Raw genomic sequence first — 25,701 nt, 5'->3', positions numbered from 1 at the left:
TTTAGATTACTTAGCCAAATATATCTATACATTAAGATAAAGACAGTGTAACAAAGAATGGTTGGTAACTGATCTTAACATTGTGGAGAACCAAACTTTAGTATAATAAAATATATCACAAAATCTCATAGTCAATCTTTGAGACTTTGACCCATCTACATCACATATGTTCAAAAATATCTAATTTTCAACAAATAAAACTAGGAAAATTAAAGCCATCCCTAAAAAGTCTCCCAAACCCCTTCTCTCATAAATATTTTGTTTCATACAATATGCCCTTTTATAATAACAGAAAACTATAGTTTAAAATATAAATATTACATAGATATTGCCCATGGTGTATTATATATACACACGTAGTATGTAACTGTTAGCTAACGCCATACTCAATACGTCTCTCTGAAAACAGATCTTTCGTCCATTTCTCTCTCTCAAAATGGACCTCGCCTGCACCGTCCCTTCTTCTTCTTCTTCCTCTTCCTCCGTTTCATCAATCGACACGAGCCACGACTGCGACTCGCCGCGCGGCGGAGACGCAGATCACGAACTGCTCCACGCGGGGGTTTCGGTTTCTGTTTCTTCCTCGTCGTCTTCCGCCTCGATTCAGAGAATCCTCGGTTTGATCCGATCTGAGGATCCGGATTCGAGGCTGTTCGCAGCTGGAGAGATCCGTCGGCTGACGAAGACGTCGCATAGGTGCCGCCGACACTTTTCGCAGGCCGTCGAGCCGCTAGTTTCGATGCTGACGTTATTAGACTCGCCTGAATCGCACCACGAGGCGGCTCTGCTTGCTCTCCTTAACCTCGCCGTTAAATACGAGAAGTACGTTTCTTCTTCGTTCCTTACTCAAAATTCGAATTGTTTTGTTTTTTTAATATGATGATCTGATTAACGGTTTCTAAGCTTGAAATTAGTGGAAATAATCAACAAAGCCGATCCTGAGATTCATATTTTTTAAAAACAAATTAAAAAACAAAGCTAAATCATCAATACATTTACATTCCTTCATCAATTTAAATTCAGCTGCACTTCAAATTAAAACCAACCTGTGATAAATGAATTGATCACATCCATCTATATACTCTCTTCGTTTTGACTTACTACACAAAAATTAAAAAAAAAATATTTTTCTTAAAAAACATTATTAAAATATAATTTTAAAATCTATTAACCAATTATAAAAAGACTGTAAAATCTAATTGGTTGAACAATTTTCGATAAAATTAAAGTTAATCGTAAAACCTCAAAATTTTAAGTAAATTGAAACAAAATATTCCTTTCAAAACATCATCTACGTTGAAACTCATGAAGTGGGAGTTTAGGAGCTAAAGCAAATGTTTCATCTTGTTATCCCTTTGGATCGGGCCATGTGTATTAATCAAATCTGAATATTAGATTAGTGATCTGATTTGATCATTAGCTAAATTGTATCATTAGATTAGTGAGAAAATCAAGACATCATACAAAATCAAAAGGTGTAAATTCGTGTGCCTTTTGGTCGGTCTCGTGTAAGATCATGATTGGATGATTGCATCTGATGGATAATCTCTCGGTCTTAGCGAACTCTGTTTTTTTATGCTTTTAAGCACTTTCTTTAATCAGATTTGGTGGATCCATCAAACTTTCTTTTGTTACTTATCTTTGCTGGCAAATGCTTTTTGTTTGCTTGGAGTGTACTCTACCTTTCCTTTTTGCTTCTTTTTGAATGATTTTTGTTAGGGTTCATCCGTTTACTAGAGGGAGACTCTTCTTTGTTCCTTTTAAAATTATTCTTTGGTTTATGCGGTTTCTGGAGAGCTCTGACTATTCTTTTTTCGTTTGATCGTTATAATCCAAGAGGTTTGATTGGTTTCTACTCGCTGATGATATTTTTATTGATCTACACAAAAGCTAGAGTCATGTTTTACCGTAGCTTTTTCTTTCTTTTTCTGTAGTCCATAAGAAAGCAAAGAATCAAGTTGCAAGATAAGATAAACACAATAATCTTTTTTTTTAATCTCCCTAAACAGAGAGGGAATCATGACGTGTTAGCCGCAAATTCCATCTCCTTTAGTTAACATCAGAAACAGAGGAAAATTAACAATCCAATCTCAGTGCCTATCAAGAATCTTTGATCCAAGAAGGCTTTTGGCTTTTGGAAACAGAGGATGGGTTAAGTCAAGTAGTAGTTTAGATGGAAATCAACTGAGGCTAACTAACTCTTTCTTTGGGAGTAGGTCTTGCCTAACTTAATTTATTAGCTATTTGTACACCTGTAGTATTTATTAGCTATTTGTACACCAGACTTAGTATTATATGATTTTTTTGGTTCCTTGTTGCTGAATCTTCCTTAATTTATACGCAATCGACCTTTGTAGTCAATTTCTTCTTTTGGTCTAAGTTCTGATATCATGATCACTTTTTCTTTTTATTAATGGGATGTGAACCATATAGTGGAGAAAAGAGGAGCAATCAAAGTAGATAAGCTAAACCCAAAGCCACTTTTCCTCTCCTACTTTAAAATTTTTTTGTGTCCCTAATCACTAATCAATTAAATAAGTATCTTTAGGTCTACAACTCTGTTTCTCTTTATTTCAATTCATATGACTGAGAAAAGTCTTGAAAAGATTGGTTTCTGCCTGTTTGCTTATGTGTCATTGTCTTTAAGAGACTATTCTGAGTTTTGCTGTTTGATTTTTTCCAAATCTCAGGAACAAGGTGAGCATAGTTGAAGCCGGTGCTTTAGAGCCAATCATGAACTTCTTACAATCTAACAGACCAACACTTCAAGAATACGCTTCTGCATCTCTGCTCACACTCTCCGCATCCGCTACCAACAAACCCATCATTGGAGCTAACGGAGTGATTCCACTACTAGTCAAAGTCATTAAACACGGAAGCCCACAAGCTAAAGCTGATGCAGTCATGGCACTCTCCAACCTCTCCACGCTCTCCACTAACCTAACCACGATCCTAGCGACCAAACCACTCTCGCCGATTCTGAATCTCCTCAAAACAAGTAAAAAATCGTCGAAAACATCTGAGAAATGCTGTTCCCTGATAGAGTCCTTGATGGTTTCTAACGAGGAAGCGAGAACGGGTTTAGTCTCAGATGAAGGAGGAGTGTTGGCAGTGGTGGAAGTTCTTGAAAACGGGTCACTACAAGCTAAGGAGCACGCCGTTGGTGTGCTATTAACACTGTGCCAAAGCGATAGGAGTAAATACAGAGAGCCGATTCTCAGAGAAGGTGTAATACCGGGACTCCTTGAGCTCACGGTTCAAGGGACATCGAAGTCTCGTACCAAAGCACAAAGGCTTCTCTGTTTGCTAAGGGACTCGGATAGCTCGAGATCAGAGGTTCAACCGGATACAATAGAGAACATAGTGTCGAGCTTAATCTCTCATATAGACGGAGATGATCAGTCTGGTAAGGCGAAGAAGATGTTGGCTGAGATGGTGCAAGTTAGCATGGAGAAGAGCTTGAGACATTTGCAAGAACGTGCTTCCACTCTTGTCCGTCCCTAAGGGTGATGAAAAGATTGAAGGATGCATTATATATGCCAGTCCAGTGCCGGCGTTTTGGTTCTTAGTGACTGGTTTGTTTCTTTTTTACTCAAAAGTGTTCATAATAAAAAGCTCTTTGTAAGTTGAAAAGTCTTTGGTACATTTCTATAGAAACGTTTTGTTTTTTAACTTCTAAAAAGTTTCAATGTACAGTATGTTGTTGAGCCATTTGAACAACTTTGAATTTGACTTGCAAGTTGCATAATCACGGCCACACATCAATAGTAGCTATAAAACGGCACGTAGTTCAAGTTGCATCAATGGTAGCTAATATAAACGGCACGCAGTTCAAGTTACTTCATTAGAGTCATTTTCTTTCACTGTAAACTATTATCAACCAAAGTCTGAGAAGAAGAAACACCTTATCCCTCACTATCCTTTCAAGTGTTAACTACAAGTCTACACAATCATCAAAATCCAAAGTATCTGAATCACCCAAAAAAAAAAAGTTTAACCTCTTTGTTCCATTTTTTTTACCGAGTATTCAAATCAAATTCACCATTCCCTCTCCAGTTCCCATGTTGACCAGTTTCTTCATCATTCAAGAAGTCTTCTTCAGGCTCCTTCTCTTCTCTCTGACTATTAATACTATTATTATTATTATTATTATTATTCACCCAACCACGCATCCTCATCATCATCTCATCAGGGTCCATGTACCGTCCCTGTTGCTGTTGCTGTTCTCCATAGTTCCCAAACGCATTACCTCTCAACGGGTTATAACCCATCCCTTGTCCCGCTTGAGCCATAGCCGCCATCCTCAACCTCGCCTCATGAGCCTTCATCTCTCTATCCACCTCACTACATGCTTTCCTCTCCTCCATGAGCAAAAGCTGCTCGACAATCAACCTCTCCTCGGACCTTAACTCACCATCCTTCCTCTTTTGAGTTATAGCGTTGAACGCTTGGACTTGTTTCTCAAACGTCACCGTGAATTCGCCTACTTTGGCTGCAATGTTGTCGTCCCATTGCTGACTGCGTGACACCGTTGTGTCTGAATGAAGGATCATGTCGTCTTCTTCTGCTTCGTAGTCTGCTACCACGTGATAAGGTAACAACCTGAATAAACAGAGAAATAGCAAACTTCATTGTATTAAAAAAATGAACTTTGCATTGATGGGTGGACTTTAGGATCTACAGAGAGATAAAAAGTTGAAGACTTTAAAAAAAAGGAATGGCCTTTTTGAATATTCATGAAATCAAGAATGAACCCAATAAACCAATTCAATTCAATTGAATAAAGGTCGAACCTTTCGCAAGCGTCTTCGAGAGAAGCGAAAGGTCGCTTGTAATCAGGATGGCAGACACGCCACGCGTCTTGGTAAGCGAACTGTAACTCCATTTGATTCAAAGGACGCATCTGTTTCTTCTCTTGTTGTTGCTGCTGATGTGGCATCACCATCACCATCGGTCTCTGTTGTTGCTGCTGAACGTTAGGGTTATGAAAAGACGGGTTAACGGGTCGGGTCTGGATTAAACCCGGCGGAGGAGCGAGATGGGCGTTGGGGAACCTCGACATGGCCGCCTGTTGCTGCTGATGTCTCTGGAGATGCTGCATCATAAAGAGCTGTTGCTGACGCTGTTGCATCTGTTGTTGGTGCTGCATTTGGAGCAAGAGTTGGTGTTGTTGCTTCGATTCCTCCATTTTTCGAGTTTTTTTAGGGTTTGGGTTTGCAGATGTGCTTCTCCGCCATGAAAATGGTTTTGAAGGGAAGGAAAAAGACATGACATACGTGTGACTTTCTCGTACTGGTATTTATATAAAGCCCATTAACGGCCCATTTTGTTCTTAACAGATGATTACTAAGCCCCGTGGGCTTTTGATCAATAAAATAACTTCCGGGATTGAATGACACTTTTGGATTAAATATTTTTTACTCTGTGTTCCACTTAATCAGGTTGAATACAATGAAAATAATTTTCATCTATTTTCAGCTGAATAAACCTGAAAAGGGTAGAAAGTTTTCCACTTGTTTTAACAGGAGTAAAAGTTAACGTTCTCTCACATACTTTTTCTCTTAATTTTTTCATTTATTCTATTTATTATTTTTCTTTTCCTCCCAATTCATCCACTATTTTTACTCTGGGTTACACTTCCTTTTACCAATCACACTCTCCTTCACTATATGCATGGCTGGGCGTTCGGGGATCAATCGGGATTCGGTTTGGGTTCAATTTAGTGTCAAGTTTTTAGATTTATGAATTTCAACTCTTTTAAAATATTACAAAAATCCGGTTCATGACCTCAGGTTTAATCCTGTTTGGTTTGAATTTAGTAACACTTCCAAAAACCGGTTGAACCCAACATAATTTTGGGTTTTGGATCTTAATCGAGTTTCCAGTTCTAAAATATTATTTTGTACTAAGTTAAACCCGAAAATAAAATAAATATCCAGTGAAACAAAGACCAAAAATCAAAACCAAAAATCAAAATTTTGTATTAGTGTAATTTTCAACAAATAAAATTAAACAGTAAAAATAATAAAATAAGGAAAAGAAACACATCATATCCGATAAATACGAAGTAAAAACATATCAAACCAGATTAACTCAACTACAGAGAAGAAAGATCACCAAATACCAAAATATATTAAACTAAGTATTTGAGTTAATTATTCATGTAATAGTTATTTATTTTAGATGCTCAATTATATCATTAGAGTACTTGAGTACTTATTCATAACTGAGTTTGGGTTTGGTACGAGTATTTTTCAGAATTTTGATTTTCGGGTTTTTTCAAATATTCATGATTTGGTTCAGATAAAATCAATAACCAAATACCATAAAATAAGTCTCATTTAGTATTTATGTTGAATTTGGTTCGGTTCAGATTCATTTTTAGCAAGCTTGGTTTGATTTAGGTTTTGGGATTTGGTTTATTTGTTCACTCATATCTATACATGTGTTAAAATAATGATTTTATGGAAGCCCCCTTGGTTCAATGGTTTGACTAAGAGTTCATTAATGCTTTTACACCATGAAGTTTAGGTTTCAAATCTCGGAAAAGACGGAATTATGCGAATTAAGGGAGAAAATATTTACAAGAGATCTACAACATGGCGGAAGGAGTACCGTCAAGCGTGGATCTCATAGGACGGCTCAGGTGATGTTGTCAGTTGTGAATTCTTATATGGCAGGTAGAATTGTCGTTGTAGAATCGTCTGTAATATTTTTAATAATTGTAATAGCGTAATTATCCAGCGTTAAAGAAAAATAATAATGATTTTGAGTTGTCTTTCTTATATTTAAATCCGTGGATTGTGATTCTTAGCTGTATTTCTCTTATTTAAACCTATCTTTCTTCCTTTCTTTAATCTCACACAAAATTTTATATTAGTATATACTTTAACGGAAATTATTTGTTTTCACAAAGGTTGCCATTATAGTCTTCAGTCTCATGAAAATCCAGATCAGAGCCTTGTAGTCTCTGTTACTTAAACCTCAAACTATCTCAAAAGTCAACGCTCTGTGTTGTTCATTTGATGAGACCATGTCTTTGGGGTGAAGCTATAAACGTTTGTGCATATCCCATTCTATTATATATAGAACCTCAAAAGAGAAGAAAGGAGTCTCAGAGACAAGAACCTCGCGGTTAAAATGAAGTTGTTTGATGCTCACTGTCACCTTCAAGATAAGAGAGTCATAGACAAAGCTCCTGAGCTTATATCTGCTGCTTTAGCTGTTGGTGTTACCAATTTCGCAGTCAATGGAACCTCTGAGGTATTTTAAAAATATTTTCATGATAATTCGGACACGGTTACCATGGTGGATACTCTGTTAACCGGTTTTGTCTATTTGGAAGCAGAAAGATTGGGACTTGGTGAAAGAGATGGGAGAGATGTATCCTTCTGTGATTCCTTGCTTTGGAATTCATCCTTGGTATGGATGTTGTATGCAAATAAATCATTGTCCTAAAAATGGGTCATAACAGAAACATTTTTTCTATAATGATATTTTTTTTAAAAAAAAAATTAGTCTAATTGTTAAAAAAATCGGTGTATGCCGTCTAAGCACTAGTCTCTTATAAGACGTCTAATATTCCGCATACCGAGTTTTTGAACATTGCAAATGATCTTTCAGATCAGACCTTTTTATTTTCATTCATGTTTTTGTTTTCAGGTTTATTGCAGATAGGAGCCCTCATTGGCTTAACACATTGAGGATGCTCTTTGAGACAACTCCTACGGCTGCTGTTGGGGAGGTTGCCTCTTCATATCTTTGATACTTGGTTAATCAAAACTTAAACGATATGTTTTTAAATATATGGTTTTGGAGAGTATATTGAAACCCTTTTTGTCTGATATCTCTAAAGAGCATTGATGTCAAAATAATAACATTTTTGCGCAGATTGGGTTGGACAAAAGTCCCTTAGCAGCAGGCATTGATTACTCAGACCAACTTGCCGTGTTTCGCCCTCAGCTTGAACTTGCCAAAGAACTGAACAAACCAGTAGCCGCTCATTGCATCGATGCATTCGATGATCTGCTCGAGATAATGAGGTATATGTATATGTTCTTTCCTTACAAGTATAATTTACAAAGACATGCGTCTAAGTTTCTAGATATAAATATAAGCAGATCCGTAGGGCCTTTTCCTGCTGGTGTGATTCTTCATTCATTCAATGGTACAGCTGAAGTTGTTCCTAAACTTGCTGAGCTTGGTGCATACTTCTCCTTATCTGGATGGTTCACTTACATTGATGAGAAAATCGCAAAGAACACTTTGAAATCGGTTTGTTACTTCCTCAGTAAATTATACTTTACAAAGACATGCGTCTAAGTTTCTAGATATAAATATACGCAGAAGAAACAAGAAAAAGGTAAGAATAATATAAATATTGATTATCATATATATATTTCTCCGGTCTTGTGTAGATTCCTTCCGATAGGTTCTTGTTGGAGACGGATTCACCTGACGGGTTACCAAAATCTGATGAGAGCTCAGAGCCAATTCTCAATGAACCTGCAAACATTGTTGCTGTATGATATTTTATATTATTCTTACCTTTTTCTTGTTTCTTCTGAAAATATATTACACATTTCTTGTCTGATCTTTTACGTGATTAACAGGTACTAGAATATGTTTCAAACCTGTCAAACATCAAGAAAGAAGACCTTGCGGAGTTAACGTATGGGAACACTGTAAGATTGTTTTCTTATCCAGGTTCTAAATTGCTTTAAGACCAATAAATGGTGTGTGTATGTGTGTGTCTCTACAACATCAAAGAGACAGAACACTCATCATCTTCTGCTTCTGCTGTTGCTTATTTGTTTGTTGTTAATAAAACTAAGCCATCTACCAAAACCATCTTTCACTAACTGTTGGTTCTGTAACTTGGTGGAGGTTCTTTGACCAATATGTATTTTAATTTTCTCGGCTTGTGTAAACCAGTTATATTGTTATTACTGTCGTAATAATAAAAGTGATATCTAATAAGGTTATAATCTTTGTCTCTATATGTACAAGTACAATGTGTGAGAGTGAAACTATAAATCAAGGAAAAAGAAAAGAAACTGATCTTGAATAAGACTAATCTCCTAAAGCATGATATAACTTTGAATGTAATACGCTTTCATCAAGGCTTGTGAATCTTCAAAGGACGATAAGCTTCCATTGAGAATTGTTGTGCAGGTTTTGTTTGTTTCTCAGAGCAATTTCACGATAAGGTGGGCTAGAGAAAGAATATGAAATTGAGAAAATAATAATAAGAAATTTTTTTAGGCTCGACGTAGAATCTGATCACATCAAGAAAAGAGAGAGTGAGAATCTAGAATGTGTTGTTCATTGCGCCAAGAAGAAGATCAAAGAAACGAAGATAAGGGAAGAGGAAGTTTGGTTGCATCTTGCATGACTTCTTTGACTGTCGTCCGTGGATGCTTGCAATTGTCATATCAAGAAGAGGAGGAAGACTTATCATCACTACAAATAACAACATCACTCTCTCTTCTTGTTTTGGCAAATGACTTTGTTTCCGACTTTTGGCAAGAAGAAGACGAAGATTTAAAAACTTTTTTTCCTTTATTCAAAACGTGAGCATACATAATCTTAATGAAATACATTCGAGATTGTCATGTGAACAAAGAAATAAAAACTATCAGTCGTTTATCAGTGTAAAATAAGTCGAGTAGATGAATTAGGTCTTGACCTATGAAAAAGTTGGTCTTGACTAAAGTATTTGCTACACTACAGTGCGTAGCATGTTTGAAGTATGAATCATTTACATGAAAATATACGTTTTGTTAACTTCCTTTGTTGGCTATTACATTTTGTTAATTGAAGCACGCAATATTTTTTTTAATATTTCATTTTAGATAAATAATTCTAGTGGTTGATGACAAAACGTTTCAAATGAGTTTTAGATGAAAATTAATGAAGAAGTGTTATATTTTAAAATAATCAATGGAATAATTAAATCTCATCTATGGACTAAGGTATGGTAGTTCATAATCAAAGAAAAAACATTATGCAAGAGAAACTGGAGCTTTATTTTCTTAAACAGAACAACACAACACTCAATTATCCCCTCACACACAAATAAGCACTTTAATTACATTGAAGTTTTAGCTATAGTCACTCAATCATGACTAGAAAAGCAAGAGAACAGCTTGTTGAAAAAAGACCTTTGAGTTTTCGGCGTAGGACCAGCATGTGGTGCTTCTGATTGTGATGATGATGGCATTTCAGCATGATCATCATCATCATCATCATCCATGCAGTAAACGATCTCGTTTTCATCACATCCTCTTTCTCTTGCCTTTCTAGCCTCTTCTAGAAACTTATCAAACGCGTTTATAACGTATTTGGAAGCATCTGAAACGCAAGTTTCTTTGCAAAGCTTGTGCATTAATTCTTCGTTTTTGTAGTCTCCTTTTAATCCCGCAGCCATGATGACGAGGTCCTCTTGGATTTCACTTAACTGTGCACTTTCTTCTGCCACCGTCGCTCTCAGTTTAACCGGAATCGACAGTGTTGCTAAAAAGCAAAAATACTCGAGTTTTATCCGAAATAATCATAATTTTTATAGAAACTATTAGTAAATGAAGACTCAATAGTTACCAGGGCAATCTTGTCTTGGTGAATCTCTTGTAATAAGAGATTCAAAAGTGCCAGCCCATGAATCTCTCTTTGTCAAGAAATCTTTGAGGTTGAAAATTTTCTTGACCGTTGCAGGAATTGATGAGTGCTCATATTGTGACCTAGGGTACGGTCCATTCGGCACATGAAGAACTACACATTTTACCAAAATAATCAAATTTTACTTTAAAAAGATTAAACTAAATTAGATGTGTTTGATTATAAATTACTACGTTTCCTAAACATAAAATTTGATAAATGAAACTTGGAGAGACTACAAAGTAATCATTTAATTTACCTGTGCCAGGCTCAATCCAAGGAGAGATGAAGAAAGTCGGAACCCTAACGCCAAGCCGGTTAAATTCAAAGTTATACGGCTCAGGTCCTAACAAACCGTCCGGGTTAGGAACTCCTTCGACCGGAGTAGGGACATGGTCGTAAAACCCACCATGCTCATCATATGTTATAATGAATAAAATCTCATTCCACTGAGGACTCGATCTCAAGGCCTCGTAGACCTCTTTCACTAGCTTTTGACCTTCAGATACATCGTGGGATGGATGATCATCGTTGGCTGGAGTTAACAATAGATCGAACCAACGTTGTTCGACGACAACGTAGTTCGGTAACTTGCCTTCTCTGCAATCTTTCTTGAATTGTAATCCGTATTGGTGAAAATGTGTCAAATACTTGAGTTTTCTCAGATTCCTGAAAACACACAAAATATTAATAAATCATATAATTTTTACTATAAGGCTGTTAAACTGTATTAACGCAAATCATTTGGTTATAGTCGTAACGAATGAAATAAACCTATAGAAGAGAGTAGCAGGAGGGAATTGGTGATAAATGCCAAAGCTAAAACCAGCTTCATCCAGCGACTCGAATATCGTCTTTTGTGGAAACCCTTCGATTAGTAGTTTCCTATCGTTGCTCGATGCTCCATGTGATGTTCCCGAGTGTACAAACAGTCGGTTTGGCTGGGTCGACGCCGGGACCGACGCAAACCACCTTTCCAAACAAGATTGTTAAGAACATGAAATTTTCTATAAACCGTGAGAATTAATATTAGAAACAAAGTCACAATTTTAAGTAATATAGCAGGGAGATTGGCCAAAACGGCATACCTATCACATATGGCAAAGTTTTGAACCAACTCTTTGTAAACCGCCAAAGCGTCCGGTTTAAATCCGTTCATAACAGCAGATGACATCCCGGTCTTGTTTCGCTCGGCGTTTTGAGCGAACCCAGACATGGTAGCTGGACCCGGGTTTGGGTCCGGGTGACTCGCATCCCATGGCTTACCGAACACTTGTTCGTAGATATCCTGAATGGAGTGACCCGGATCCGGGTCAACGTACTGAGACTGATCGCCAAAGACGACATGGAGAGAGTTTGGGTCAGAGGAGGAAACCGGGTTGGATTTCGGGTCTGACTTCGTGACACCGTCGATTTCTTGGTTTAGCTCTTTGAACCAACCGAGCATATGGTCGAAAGAACGATTTTCTTGAACCAACACGACGATGGTTTTGATTGGATATGATCCTGAGCCTAAAGTCGTCTCTGCCATTCTGCCTCGTTTGTATTTTGAATGTTCAATGTTTGAGAAGGAAATAATACCTGGGTTTTATAATTTATAGACCAACACGTCATATGTACATAATAAACATTTTCTATATACACTCGTACAAATATACTGTTGAATATGTACCCATTGAAGATTTCAAGAAAGAGTTTTATATGAGTAGGTAAACAGCAAACCATAACGACGCACGTCATGGCTATTATCCATTGAATTTTACCAATTTTTGTGACGAGTAGTAATTGATAGCGACACTACTCAAAAGATGGAAAGTTACCGTTTGTAGTAACTTGAAAGGGTGGCATTTTATGACAAAAATGTAAGATACTTTACTTTTTCATTTATATTTAAATCTTCCTATGTAAATGTATTGGTTTCTTTTCGAATTATTTTGTATTTATCGTATATTAATATATTTATTTTGACGAAATTATAGTTTTAATCAATTCTTTAGAAATTTATTTCTGTAGATAAGATACAACCAATGCCGTGCGAAGGTTTTCGGAGGCCCGAGGCGAGTTCAAAAATATATTTTACATGATATATTTTTAATAATATATATATATATATATATATTACACTCAAAAGTTTTGAATTATTACATAAACGTTTTCTAAATTTTCTTCACCAAAATTTTATAAAATAATTTTTTTAAACCATGAACAAAAAGTATGAATTTGTAATATAAATACAAAGATACAAATTTTTGATTGAAATGTTGGTAGCTGTCAAAAAGGTAAATCTTAGCATTTAAATTAACTACATTAAACTATATATTAAAAATATTATAATTTTTTATCAAATTCTCATAAATATATAAAATAAATCTAACTCATAGCCTATAAAAAGAAGACCAATGTGGATCAAAATATTTACAGTTTTTTAGAAGTAGAATCTTTATAGTTTTATTTAAAATATAGCAAAAATGATCACAAACCTAGTTACTTTAAACATAAGTCCAATTCAAAATCAAATAAAAATAAAAATCTAACTAAAAGAATATGTTAACTACCATGTAAAAGTATTTTTTTTGTAATTAGGGGCTCGAAATTTCTACAAAACTTGGGGGCCCTTTTTCAAAAGCTTCTAAGCACGGCTCTGGATACAACACGTTAATTCCTTAGATATTGTATCCAAGTCTTTTCTGTTTCGTTAGTTCGTATTAATCTGAATTATTAGTGTTTAAGCTCAACTTTTGTGGTTTTCTTGTAGTCACTTATCCTTTAAATTGAATGTTTTTTCTTTGGAATCATTTTCTTGCAGATAAATAAATAATACAAAACTTTAATTACTTGTGAGTTGTGACTTCTAAACAGATAGGAACATGAGAAGATAGTTGTCAAGAAAAAAAAATGTACACGTTATTGCAACGAATGTAAAGAGAATATGCTTATAGTTCTATATCAACCGGAGAATATGCCAAGACGTGGGAGATTTAATTAAGACTACACATAACATGTTCCTCCAGTTGATAAATTTTCATAAAATAAATATATTACTCGAACCCATGGGAAGAAAGATAAATAGAATATGTACGATCTTCCGATCAAACTGGAATATTAACTAATTTTGGTGTATATTTGTATTTCTGCTTGTGATTCTGACAGTCCACCAATATTGCAACATACCACGACAAGTCTTTAGATTTCCTGATATGAATTCTGTCTAAAATAAAAAGTGTCAATCTATTGCATCGTATCGTAGTAGCGAAGGGGTAACTTGTACTCGATCAATTTTTGTGACGTCCCATACAAGAAATGGAAAATTAAGGCGAGCCTAAGTTTCTTCTATATCATTATGTTGGAAAGTCCAACCATGATCGATTATCATGTCTTACGTCAAGAGTTTTGTTCTTTTAGGTCAGCAATTAGCTAGGTTATTGGATAGCAATAACATTTATATGGAAATTTGTCTCATGAATCATTTTGTTTTGTCGTCAATTTAACATATTATACAAACGGTTACAAGCATTCTTTTACATATCACAATTCACACCAGCTAACTACATAGCTCAAACCATTTGAGTTTCAGGAGGTCTATATACTAGTTTTTATACATATAAATATTATACAGGAAAACTCTGAAGTGTACGATAAAAAATGAAAAATCTAACACATCCATAATTAGAAGTGCGTGAAGAAAAAGACGATCAAACGATTTTTAATACATCGGCAAAATATTTCGTAACAACAAAAATGTCAAAATAAAAATTACAAGACCTTAAACTTTTTATTGACATAATTGTTATGTTTCATTTCAGAATTTTTTTTTAAAGAATATATATTTTTTTTAATTTATTGAGTTTTAGCCTGATAGGGTGGTTCATCTATATCAACGATGATTTGAAGTTAAATGCAAATAATTAAGAGGATTTCTAATTTATTGATAATAAAAAATTCATCGGAAGGTTACATCATGACATGATTTACCACGTTATCTGAAATATAAAGTAGTACTACGAGGGACTAGTTAATACATTTTTCGGATCAGTCTACATGCATTTCATTAAAAAGACACATCAATTTAATTGTGATACGTAGGTAATGTTTCCTGGGAAACAAAGTGGACCAGCAATTATCAGAAAACCCATTAAGCGTTTTACAGCAAGAATGCCTCAACCCACCACGATGTCCTTTGAATAGCCCATGAATTGCCTCGAAACAACCTTCTACACTCTTGATGGCATCCATACATTCTCTAGGGTGAAACCTTTGAAGTTGAGGATTTTCGTCTTTCATCACTTTTGCTTGGTTTCGGTTGTTGTCTAGACGATGCATTTTATTAGCCGATGACAACACGATCATCAGGCCAAAGAAGATAACAGCTACAAGAATTGAGGTTGGATTGCTTTTAGCCATCACGAAAAGGAGATCAAGATATGCTATGAGTATTTAGAATGATTTTTTCCTCTGGAACTTGTGTTTAGATATATAGGGTGATAGTGTGTATGTAGGTGTGAGATATACAAACACCCTTGATTTTAGGAGAATTAATGCTTTCAAAATAATGACGACATCGTTTTATTTTGTGTCTACATAGCTTGATCATGAACTATATGATGTCATTGTGGTGATAACGTGTTACAGCTTAACTTACCAAATTTTTAAAAAACATTCCCAAAACTTGATAAACATATATACATTTAATGACTAAGCATTTTATATTTGGAAACCGAAACCTCGACGTAGAGATCGTACTAAAAATAAACTACAAATAACATTTTCACTGAATTGTTCATCGGGTTATTATATGTCTTTACCAAGAAAACTTACTATATATGCAAATGTTTTTAGGCTTATTTTAATATACATATATATTTTTATGACACTCCAATTTACAAATGGAATAAAAGTTTTAGTGAAATATATGAAAACACTCTCGTGGTTGGATAATTTGTGTAATATTATATATTTATATGTTTGTTTACATAATGATGTTAATGATTTGCGTTACATCATAGTTTTTCTTATAAAAAGCTCAACAAAAATGCTAAACATATGTTTAATCATTAGAAATTTCTGAAAATGAGAAAATATATATATGAAATGCTATGAAACGTATAAAGTATGAAACTATGAAATGCTACTTATATTCTAGGTGGCGACATTATTAAAAAAAAAGCATACAGAATAAATTTAAAGTAGATACTTCAGAATAAATGGACAGTAATTTCAAAACTTTACACATAAAGAGGGAAAATTGCTCTCTGTTTCCAAATGGTTTAACAATGATTCTCTCTAACCGGTACAAGATTACCAACCGGATAAGCCAATTCTCATCAAATTTCCTAATATTAACCGTTTTTTTTTTCAGTTCGGTAAACGGTAATTTCTGGTTCTAACAAATTTACCCGCCACTGAACTCCGCCCCAGAAAATTCGAAATTCCTCCGCCTCCTTGACTCGCCGCCGACTCTGACGAGGGCGGCGGTGTCTTCTCTCCTTCCTCATCTCCTCCGAGCCGAGAAGTCCCTACACCCGCTGATTCCTCCTCGTCTTCTTCAATCTCCCTCAGTATATCGGCGATCAAGACCACGGAGCCTGAATTTACCGACGCCGATCTCCGATCTTCTCGCTCCGGTGGTTTCGGCGTCGATCCGCCGTTCACGTTAGCCACCGTCTCATCCCGAGATCTGTCCATTTCCAGTTCTAAGTCAACAACGACGGAATCTCCACTCAGACGGTGGCGATCAACCGAGTCGTTGGCGGCGGAGATCCGCTGATTAGATGCCGCCGCGACGGATTCAACGGTTCCGGCGATGAAGGCGCGGCAGAGAGGGCAGTTAGAGTGAGACTTCAACCACGTATCAATACACGCCACGTGGAACGCGTGGTTACACTCAGGTAACAACCTCAACCGCTCGTTCTCCTGAAACTCGCTCAAACAAACGGAACAATCCGAAGACTCCACGAATCCGTCTCCCTTCCTGTATTTGTAAACCGTTATCGATTTAATCAGAGTCTCATCGAGTCCATCCCCGATCCGATCCGGAGCTCCGTTGTTTTCCTCCGGAGCTTCGGTGACGAAGGAAGAGATACTGATAGAGGCGGCGGTGGAGGAGGAGGCTTGGCGGCGGCGGTGGCAATACTTGGAGATTAGTGTGTAGTATCCGAGGAGGATGAAGGCGCTGGCGAGGATTCCGATGAGAGCGATGAGGAGAGGGGAGAAGTCGGAGGAGGAGGAGTCATCTTCGTCGTCGAGGAAGAAGGAAGGAGGAGGAGGCGGGAAGATGACGTAGCACCATTGAGGGCAATAGACGCTGCATACTCCTTGTGAGCAGTCTCTGTATGAGTCATATGTAGCCCATGGATTGTTTGGGTTTACTGTAGAACTCATTGATGGTGTTGTTGTTGCAGAGGAGAGAGGAAGGGAGGAAGAAGAATATGAGAGAGGTGAAGTGTTGTTCTCTCTATCTCCTTTTCTTGGGGTCTGCTTGTCTGTTAAGTGTTGAGTTAATTGATATCATTAGAGAGATTATTAATCAAATTTATGGTAGCTTTATATGATGATAATTTTAGTGAACAAATGATGATTTTGTTAATTAAGTGAATGTTCTTCTTTTATAAACTAAAGGTGCAGAATATGCTTTTATTTATTTATTTCTCGTTGTTCTTTAGCTTTCGCTTTATGCTTCTTATCTTTGTGAAATAAATAATGCATACCTTGAGAAATGGGGTAGTGGAATAAATAGAGTTGATTTCTTAAAGTTTTGAAAATGTAAATGATAGTATGTTCCACTACTTATTACCGTATGATCATATGGTAAAAGTGAAAGTTCGATTTATATATTATGAGTAAGAAAAGGTTAGTGTTAACAAAGAAAAATGAGGGTGGGTTAGGCATAAATAATGCATATACCTTGAGAAATGGGCTAGTGTAGTAAATGGAGTTAACTTATCAAAAAAATTGAAAATGTAAATGATATTAAGTTCCAGTAATTATTACCGTATGATTCATACGTCTACATCATAAGCAAACACTGTGATTTCTATTTATTTTGAGTCAAGAAAAGGTTTGTGCAAAGAAAAAGGAGAGTGGTTTAGTCTTTTTCAAGGCATAATTAAGTAATTAACAATGGTTGGTGAAGTGTTGACGAATGTGAACATGGGCCACGAGGATGACAGAGTTTATTCACGTAATTTATAGATTTGTGGTCAGAAAATACAGTACAGTTTACATCATGTGTATACTGACTAGTGACTACAAAAGTATTTATCGACATCAACGTACGTACTACGTAGTAATAAAAACAATTTTCACTGCTGCATGCATTATGATTTTTTTTTTCATTTTTCATTTTCTAATTTTAATAGCAATGTAGAATTTTCCAAGAAATGTTAATTGCTATAGCATCTTTGATTACGTCTATCACATCGACATGTTTTGTAGAAGAATCTTGCCATGATTATTATACTCCTTTTTTTTTTGCTAAAATACCCCTTTTTTGACATCGATTATTATATTCCTAACCTAAATAACCATAAATTATAATTTGTAGGACGCTCGATGATTGATTAGAACTCTCCAAAGTCCAACCATTTGCTACAAAATAACATATGTACGTAGGAGTTATATCTCATTAATATAAACTCGGTAACCGAATTTAAATTGCGATAACCAAGTTGCTTTGGTCTAGTGGTATAGGAGCTCCAGCTGGAGTGTCCGCCCCTGGGTTCGAGCCTTGGCCACTGCGGAAATTTACATGTGGGCTGCAGCATCCGAGACCGAAAACAGTTACTCGGTGAGCCACATGGTGACGCCCTGGCAGCGTCCATGCTCACTTCGGTCTCTAGTCTGGACCACTTCGATGGGGCCAGGATATTCGGTTAGCAAAAAAAAATTGCGATTCAAAACACACTCATTTGTGTAACAAAAAGTAAAGAAATCATATTCATTAAAAAGTTGACATCCTGTCATTCTATGAATGACTTAATCGAGAACATAGTAAGGTTGATCTAATGATATACATGACCCTCTTCTGGGTTTAAGATAACTGTAAATTTAAGTATATGATATTATCTTAGATGATTGATTACACATACTGTTTGCACATGGCTAGAGTTGTCCCTTTGTTGTTGTTGTTGTGCCAACTGGTTAAAGTTAATTAGATACATTATATTATATAAACTCATGTTTTGGAAGAAATACTTTTTAGCTCGGTTTAAAACCAAAGCTCAACCCAAAAATAATTTATGTATAGGTTACTGTAATTAGGGGAAACAAATACCTAAACGACAATAAACAATACAAATACTAATAGCTACAACAATTATTGTTCAATATAAATCGCAGAATTAAGTAAACATGTTTGCAAAACTCGAGGATGGATCTGTTCTGTAGTGACACTAACTCTAAACTCGTCCTTTTCTGCGTTCGTCCAGTGCCTGCCCTCATGAAAATAAAGTTTATTAGTATATACTTGTAATGGTTATAATTGAGCATATATAGAAGATAACATATACAATTAGATAGAACCAACATGAATACAGGATAAGTCAGTTTCAGTAATTCTTAAAATACATTACCTTGCTTTGAAGCATTCTCATAGTCAAGACTAGTGTAATAAAACGTAAAAAATAATGATTTAAAAATGAATTTGTAGAACAAAAATATGATAAAACTGGAAAAGTAAAATAAAAGATAGCTGCTATATTATGTACCGAACATTGGGAGTGCTTATAGGATGTGAAGATCCATCATAACTTATCAAAACAAACTGTTTTGACTTTCCACATGGTACTTTTATCTGCAATTTATTTTTCATGAGACACATTCTATTAACAAAACACATAGTTTTAAGTTTTTTTCTTTAAAAAAAAAAAAATTCGATGTGAAGAGATGTTTTACCAGGAGCTCTTTGAGTATTTCTCTTAGAAGCACACAGCTTCTACGTTGTTGTTTAATAAGGGGACCTGATCTTTTCAAAATGACAGTACCAGGTTCCCAACTCTCTGTTGACTCCATCTATCAAAACCAAAAAAAAAGGTGATTAGATCCAAGACAGTGGATTCAAGCTCTGAGTTTCAAACTTACCAGGAGCTGCACATTAAAGCTTGCTTGACCTCTATATATATATTTATATGTGTCGATTTCTGTTTGCATCTGTTGAATACATTACCACATCTAATATTGTTTCGATCATTAGCAAACAATCTCACTTACCATCTCTGCATAATCAGATAGAAAGAGAGTTAAGACAACTGATCCAAACACATACTACCATTATAACATACTAGTGATATTTTCATCCATTGGAATAAACTCAACAACAATCAGTTTGTCTACATCATCCACGGTTTACAATATACTATGGATGGGTCCCTCGTACTGGAAACCCGCAATCAAAAACTTTTTCTCAAGGTATTGCTTCTCCAATAATCTGAAATCCATAGATTCCAGGTCCCTCTGTTTCCAAAGAGTGATTAGGATCTCTAACAGTTAGCCATTAATGGCTTCAGCCAAATGGAGAATGATGCAGCAGCAGCCAAATGGAGATCCTAATCTGCATGCATACAAATGATACAATGGGTTAGGTTACTTTTATTAAAATGTATATTTTACTCTTTTCCTTTGAAATATGGCATTTGTTGAGTAATGAATTTTAAGTTGATCATGATCAAACTGGAAAATATACATATGAATATATGATATTGACATTTTATCTTACTTTCGAACTCACATGTGTCATGCTTGTGCATTTTATTTGTTATCATCCGATTATTAGTTATTATCTGGTCAATTCTATGATTTTTGTTGGGCCGGTCTACTACCAAAGATTGGTGGATGACAAGATACAAACATGTAGACAAGGTCTCATGGATAGTGACTACTAGACAACCGAAGAAAGGGAGATCTTCCCATGGCGGTTTAACCTTTGGAGAGATGGAAAGGGATGCACTAATCTCTCATGGTGAAGCCCTCAATTTGAATGAGAGATTGTTGCTTTGTGGCTTTATCAAATTGGCTGAAAGTCCACAAAAAGATATTTAGTTGTGTTTGAAATGAGAGATCTGTCCATGTTAATATTTAGTTGTGTTTGAAATGTTTGATAATTTATTCATATTGTAGATTTTAGAACAAGCTGTTTTATTGTTTGAAATTTTATATCCATGCTAAATTTTAGAACACTAAATAATCAAAACTACCTAATACTTGCAATTGCATTTTTAGCTGATTTTTTCGAAATAATTTCCTCTGTTTTTTCTTTTAGAATTGACCATTTTGTGTTTGGAGATTTCAAATCTGACAAATCCAATGTTGTATTTTAAGGTTTAGATATGAAACTGAATTGAGAAAAGGGAATGCACTAATCGAAATGTACGCAAAATGTGGTTGTTTGGAGATGGATAGCTTATTGAGAGTCTTTGATCATCTGATAGAAATGATGTGATTATGCTGTCTTCATTGCCAAAATTGAGAGCAAATTCAGATTAGAATGTAAGCAAAATAATTAGCCTATTTCGGTTTTCTGATGTCTAAACCAAAATCTATGTAGGGTAACATATAAATTTTAAAAAAAATTCAAAAATATGAAAATATTGTTTTAATGCATATGTGCATCATTCACTAATATATGATGAAGGTCAAAGAGGTTTGAAACTTTTGTTGTCTCCGTTTCTCTAAAAAATAGCGATTTTATAGTGATTAATCCACCAATTTAGGGAGTATTATGAAGTTTTACTAAATTAATTGACAAAAAATTAAAGCGTTGCCAATGTACCATGAAAGAGAGTTTAATATACATTAATACAAATGTAGAATGTGTTTATAAATTTTAAAACAACACAAAAGATCATAGGCTTCAATATATACAGGGCCGGCTTAACATTGTTATGGGCCCTAAGGCAAATTTTTTTTTTTACCCTATAAGATTTATATTCAGATAATGTTTAAAATATTTTTAAAATTTAATCAGTAATATTTTGTATATTTTGTGAAGAAAATAAAACTATATGCACATCAACTATTTTTGGGCCCTTTTTTTAATATAAAAATATAGACTTTTTTTTTAAAAATTGGACCCCTTAACTATTAATATACGGGGGACACGGGCTCGGGCCCGGGGCGGTCGCACCACTTGACCCCCCTCCTCAGCCGGCCTTGAATATATATAACATTTATCGGAAAACTCAATATTTTCGTAGGGGTTAACACATATTTTGAGAAAAATTCAAAAATATGAAATACTGTTTTAATGCATAGTTGCATCATTCACTAACATATGATGAAGGTCAAATAGGTTTGGAACCTTTGTTGTCTCCATTTTTCTAGAGAATAGCGATTTTATAGTGGTTAGTCCATCAATTTAGGGAGTATTATGAAGTTTTACTAAATTAATTGACAAAACATTCAAACGGTGCCCATGTACCATGAAAGTGAGTTTAACATACATTTATACAAATGTTAAATGTGGTTAAATTTTTTAAATCAACACTAAATATTATAGGCTTCGGTATATAGAACATATATTGCAAGAACTCAATATTTTTGTAGGGGTACACATAGATTTTGAGAAAAATTCAAAAATATGAAAATACTGTTTTAATGCATAGTTGCATCTTTCACTAACATATGATGAATGTCAAAAAGGTTTGAAACTTTTGTTGTGTCCGTTTCATTAGAAAATAGTGATTTTATAGTGGTTAGTCCGCCAATTCAGAGAGTATTATGAAGTTTTACTAAATTAATTGACAAAAAATTAAATCGATGTCCATGTACCATGAAAGAGAGTTTAATATACATTTATACAAATGTAGAATGTGTTTAGAACTTTTAAAACAACACAAAAGATCATAAGCTTCAGTATATAGAGCATGTATTGAAAAATTCATTATTTTCGTACGGGTTAAAACATAGATTTTGAGAAAAGTTCAAAAATATGAAAATACTGTTTTAATGTATAGTTGCATCCTTCACTAAGATATGATGAAGGTCAAAGAGGTTCTGAACCTTTGCTGTCTCTATTTTTCTAGAGAATAGCGATTTTATAGTGGTTAGTCCACCAATTTAGGGAGTATTATGAAGTTTTACTAAATTAATTGACAAAAAAATTAAAACGATACACATGTACCATGAAAGAGAGTTTAATATACATTAATAAAAATATATAATGTCTTTAGAAGTTTTAAAACAACATTAAAGATCATAGGCTTCAGTACATAGGACATTTACCGAAAAACTCAATATTTTTGTAGGGGAACACATAGATTTTGAGAATAATTAAAGAATATAAAAATATTGTTTTAGTGTATAGTTACATCTTTCACTAACATTTGATGAAGGTTAAAAATGTTTGAACTTTTGTTGTCTCCGTTTCTCTAGAAAATAGTGATTTTATAGTGGTTAGTCCACCAATGCAGGGAGTATTATGAAGTTTTACTAAATTAATTGAAAAAAAATTAAAACGATGTCCATGTACCATGAAAGAGAGTTTAATATACATTAATAAATGTGTAGAAATTTTAAAACAACAATAAAGATCATAGGCTTCAATATATAGAGCATTTATCAAAAATTTCAATATTTTCGTAGGGGTTATAATACATAGATTTTGAGAAAAATTCAAAAGTATGAAAATATTGTTTTAATGCATAGTTGCATCCTTCAGTAACATATGTTGAAAGTCAAAGAGGCTTGGAACCTTTGTTGTCTCTGTTTCTCTAGAGAATAGCGATTTTATAGTGGTTAGTCAACTAATTTAGGGAGTATTTTGAGGTTTTACTAAATGAATTGACAAAAAATTAAAACGATGCGTATATACCGTGAAAGAAAGTTTAATATACATTAATACAAATGTAGATTGTGTTTAGAAATTTTAAAACAACACTAAAGATCATAGGATTCAGTATATAGAGCATTTACCAAAAAATTCAATATTTTCGTAACACACAGATTTTGAGAAAACTTCAAAAAATACGATAAGATTGTTTTAATGCATATGTTCCAAGAGGTTTGGAGTCTTTGTTGTTTCCGTTTTTCTAGAAAATAGTGATTTTATAGTGGTTATTCCATCAATTTAAGGAATATTATGAAGATTTACTAAATTAACTGATAAAAACAATTGAACGATGCTCATTTACCATGAAAAAAAATTTAACATACATTAATACAAATGTAGAATATGGTTAGTAATTTTAAAACAACACTAAAGATTATAAGCTTCAGTATAAAAAGTATTTACCAAAAACTCAATATTTTCGTAGGGGTGTTAACACATAGATTTTGAGAAAATTTCAAAAATACGACAATATTGTTTTAATGCCTATTTGCATCCTGCACTAACATATGATGATGTTCAAAGAGGTTTGGAGCCTTTGTTATGTCCGTTTTTCAAGCAAATATTAATTTTATAGTGGTTATTCCATCGATTTTGGGAATATTATGAAGTTTTACTAAATTAATTGATAAAAAATTTATATCGATTCCCATATACCATGAAAAAGAGTTTAAAATACATTAATACAATTGTAGAATATGGTTAGAAATTTTAAAACAACGCTAAATATTATAGGCTTCAGTATATAAAATATTTACCAAAAACTAAATATTTTCGTAGGGGTTGGTTGAAACATGGATTTTGAGAAAATTTCAAAAAATATGACAATATTGTTGTAATGCATAGTTGCATCCTGCACTAACATATGATGATGTTCAAAGAGGTTTGGAGGCTTTGTTGTCTCCGTTTTTCAAGAAACTAGTGATTTTATAATGGTTATTCATTGATTTAGGGAGTATTATGAAGTTTTACTAAATTAATTTATAAAAACAATTGGACGATGCTCATTTACCATGAGAAAGAGTTTAGAATATATTAATACAAATGTAGAATATGGTTAGAAATTTTAAAACAACACTAAAGATTATACGCTTCAGTATAAAAAGTATTTACCAAAAACTCAATATTTTCGGAGGGGTTTACACATAGATTTTGAGAAAATTTCAAAAAATACGACAATATTTTTTAATGCATAGTTGCATCCTGCACTAACATATGATGATGATTAAAGAGGTTTGGAACCTCTGTTGTCTCCGTTTTTCAAGAAAATAGTAATTTTATAGTTGTTATTCCATCGATTTAGGGAATATTATGAAGTTTTAATAAATTAATTGATAAAAACAATTGGACGATGCTCATTTACCGTGAAAAAGAGTTTAGAATACATTAATACAAATGTAGAATATGGTTAGAAATTTTAAAGCAACACTAAAGATTATAGGTTTCAGTATAGAACGTATTTACCAAAAACTCAATATTTACCAAAATCACATAGATTTTGAAAAAATTTCAAAAAATACAACAATATTGTTTTAATGCATAGTTTCATCCTGCACTAACATATGAGGATATTCAAAGATGTTTGGATCCATTGTTGTCTCCATTTTACAAAAACAAAAGGTGATTTTATAGTGGTTATTCCATCGATTTAGGGAGTATTATGAAGTTTTACTAAATTAATTGATAAAAAAATTCTAACGATTCTCAAATACCATGAAAAAGAGCTTAAAATACATTAATACAAATGTGGAATGTGGTTAGAAAATTTAAAACAACACTAAAGATTATAGACTTCAGTATATAAAGTATTTACCAAAAACTCAATATTTTCGTAGGCGTTAACACAAAGATTTTGAGAAAATTTCAAAAAATACCACAATATTGTTTTAATGCATAGTTGCATCATGCACTAACATATGATGATGTTCAAAGAGGTTTGGAGCCTTTGTTATCTTTGTTTTACAAGAAAATGTGATTTTATAGTGGTTATTCCATCGATTTAAGAAGTATTATGAAGTTTTACTAAATTAATTGATAAATTTTTTTTTATCGATTCCCATATACCATGAAAAAGAGCTTAAAATACATTAATATAAATGTAAAATGTGGTTCGAAATTTTAAAACAACACTAAAGATTATAGGCGTCAGTATATAAAATATTTACCAAAAACTAAATATTTTCGTAGGGGTTAACACATAGATTTTGAGAAAATTTCAAAAAATATGA

The 25,701-nt window shown here is 34.1% G+C and overlaps 6 protein-coding genes across 6 annotated transcripts; 2 read left to right on the top strand and 4 right to left on the bottom strand.

The window, feature by feature from the left end:
• The first annotated feature begins 344 nt into the window (after window positions 1-344).
• On the top strand, window positions 345-3,711 carry LOC106336254 (U-box domain-containing protein 7-like). Its single transcript, XM_013775069.1, has 2 exons — window positions 345-822; window positions 2,691-3,711. The coding sequence occupies exons 1-2, from the start codon at window positions 437-439 to the stop codon at window positions 3,502-3,504; spliced, it is 1,200 nt and encodes a 399-aa protein (XP_013630523.1). The 5' UTR covers window positions 345-436; the 3' UTR covers window positions 3,505-3,711.
• A 117-nt stretch (window positions 3,712-3,828) lies between these two features.
• LOC106336339 (GATA zinc finger domain-containing protein 10) lies at window positions 3,829-5,259 on the bottom strand. Its single transcript, XM_013775177.1, has 2 exons — window positions 4,794-5,259; window positions 3,829-4,602 (listed from the first exon to the last, which is right to left on the bottom strand). Exons 1-2 carry the CDS (start codon window positions 5,186-5,188, stop codon window positions 4,017-4,019), a joined length of 981 nt encoding a protein of 326 aa, XP_013630631.1. The 5' UTR covers window positions 5,189-5,259; the 3' UTR covers window positions 3,829-4,016.
• A 1,670-nt stretch (window positions 5,260-6,929) lies between these two features.
• Window positions 6,930-8,917, top strand: LOC106298826 (uncharacterized deoxyribonuclease YabD). Its single transcript, XM_013734963.1, has 7 exons — window positions 6,930-7,263; window positions 7,349-7,422; window positions 7,663-7,744; window positions 7,891-8,042; window positions 8,121-8,274; window positions 8,418-8,522; window positions 8,613-8,917. Exons 1-7 carry the CDS (start codon window positions 7,141-7,143, stop codon window positions 8,721-8,723), a joined length of 801 nt encoding a protein of 266 aa, XP_013590417.1. The 5' UTR covers window positions 6,930-7,140; the 3' UTR covers window positions 8,724-8,917.
• Window positions 8,918-9,992: 1,075 nt separating this feature from the next.
• Window positions 9,993-12,216, bottom strand: LOC106293041 (non-specific phospholipase C4). The gene is made up of 5 exons (XM_013728713.1): window positions 11,745-12,216; window positions 11,431-11,628; window positions 10,916-11,325; window positions 10,600-10,770; window positions 9,993-10,515 (listed from the first exon to the last, which is right to left on the bottom strand). The coding sequence occupies exons 1-5, from the start codon at window positions 12,185-12,187 to the stop codon at window positions 10,118-10,120; spliced, it is 1,620 nt and encodes a 539-aa protein (XP_013584167.1). The 5' UTR covers window positions 12,188-12,216; the 3' UTR covers window positions 9,993-10,117.
• Window positions 12,217-15,802: 3,586 nt separating this feature from the next.
• LOC106344645 (RING-H2 finger protein ATL51-like) lies at window positions 15,803-17,204 on the bottom strand. Its single transcript, XM_013783980.1, has one exon. The coding sequence runs from the start codon at window positions 17,032-17,034 to the stop codon at window positions 16,009-16,011; it is 1,026 nt and encodes a 341-aa protein (XP_013639434.1). The 5' UTR covers window positions 17,035-17,204; the 3' UTR covers window positions 15,803-16,008.
• Window positions 17,205-18,967: 1,763 nt separating this feature from the next.
• On the bottom strand, window positions 18,968-19,754 carry LOC106341071. The gene is made up of 4 exons (XM_013779887.1): window positions 19,732-19,754; window positions 19,546-19,662; window positions 19,359-19,444; window positions 18,968-19,082 (listed from the first exon to the last, which is right to left on the bottom strand). The coding sequence occupies exons 2-4, from the start codon at window positions 19,660-19,662 to the stop codon at window positions 18,968-18,970; spliced, it is 318 nt and encodes a 105-aa protein (XP_013635341.1). The 5' UTR covers window positions 19,732-19,754.
• Between the last annotated feature and the right edge of the window lie 5,947 nt (window positions 19,755-25,701).

The sequence above is a fragment of the Brassica oleracea genome, chromosome C1, assembly GCF_000695525.1.
Source record: "Brassica oleracea var. oleracea cultivar TO1000 chromosome C1, BOL, whole genome shotgun sequence".
In the NCBI taxonomy this organism is placed as follows: Eukaryota; Viridiplantae; Streptophyta; class Magnoliopsida; order Brassicales; family Brassicaceae; genus Brassica; species Brassica oleracea.
This window is presented reverse-complemented; position numbering and strand designations above follow the sequence as displayed.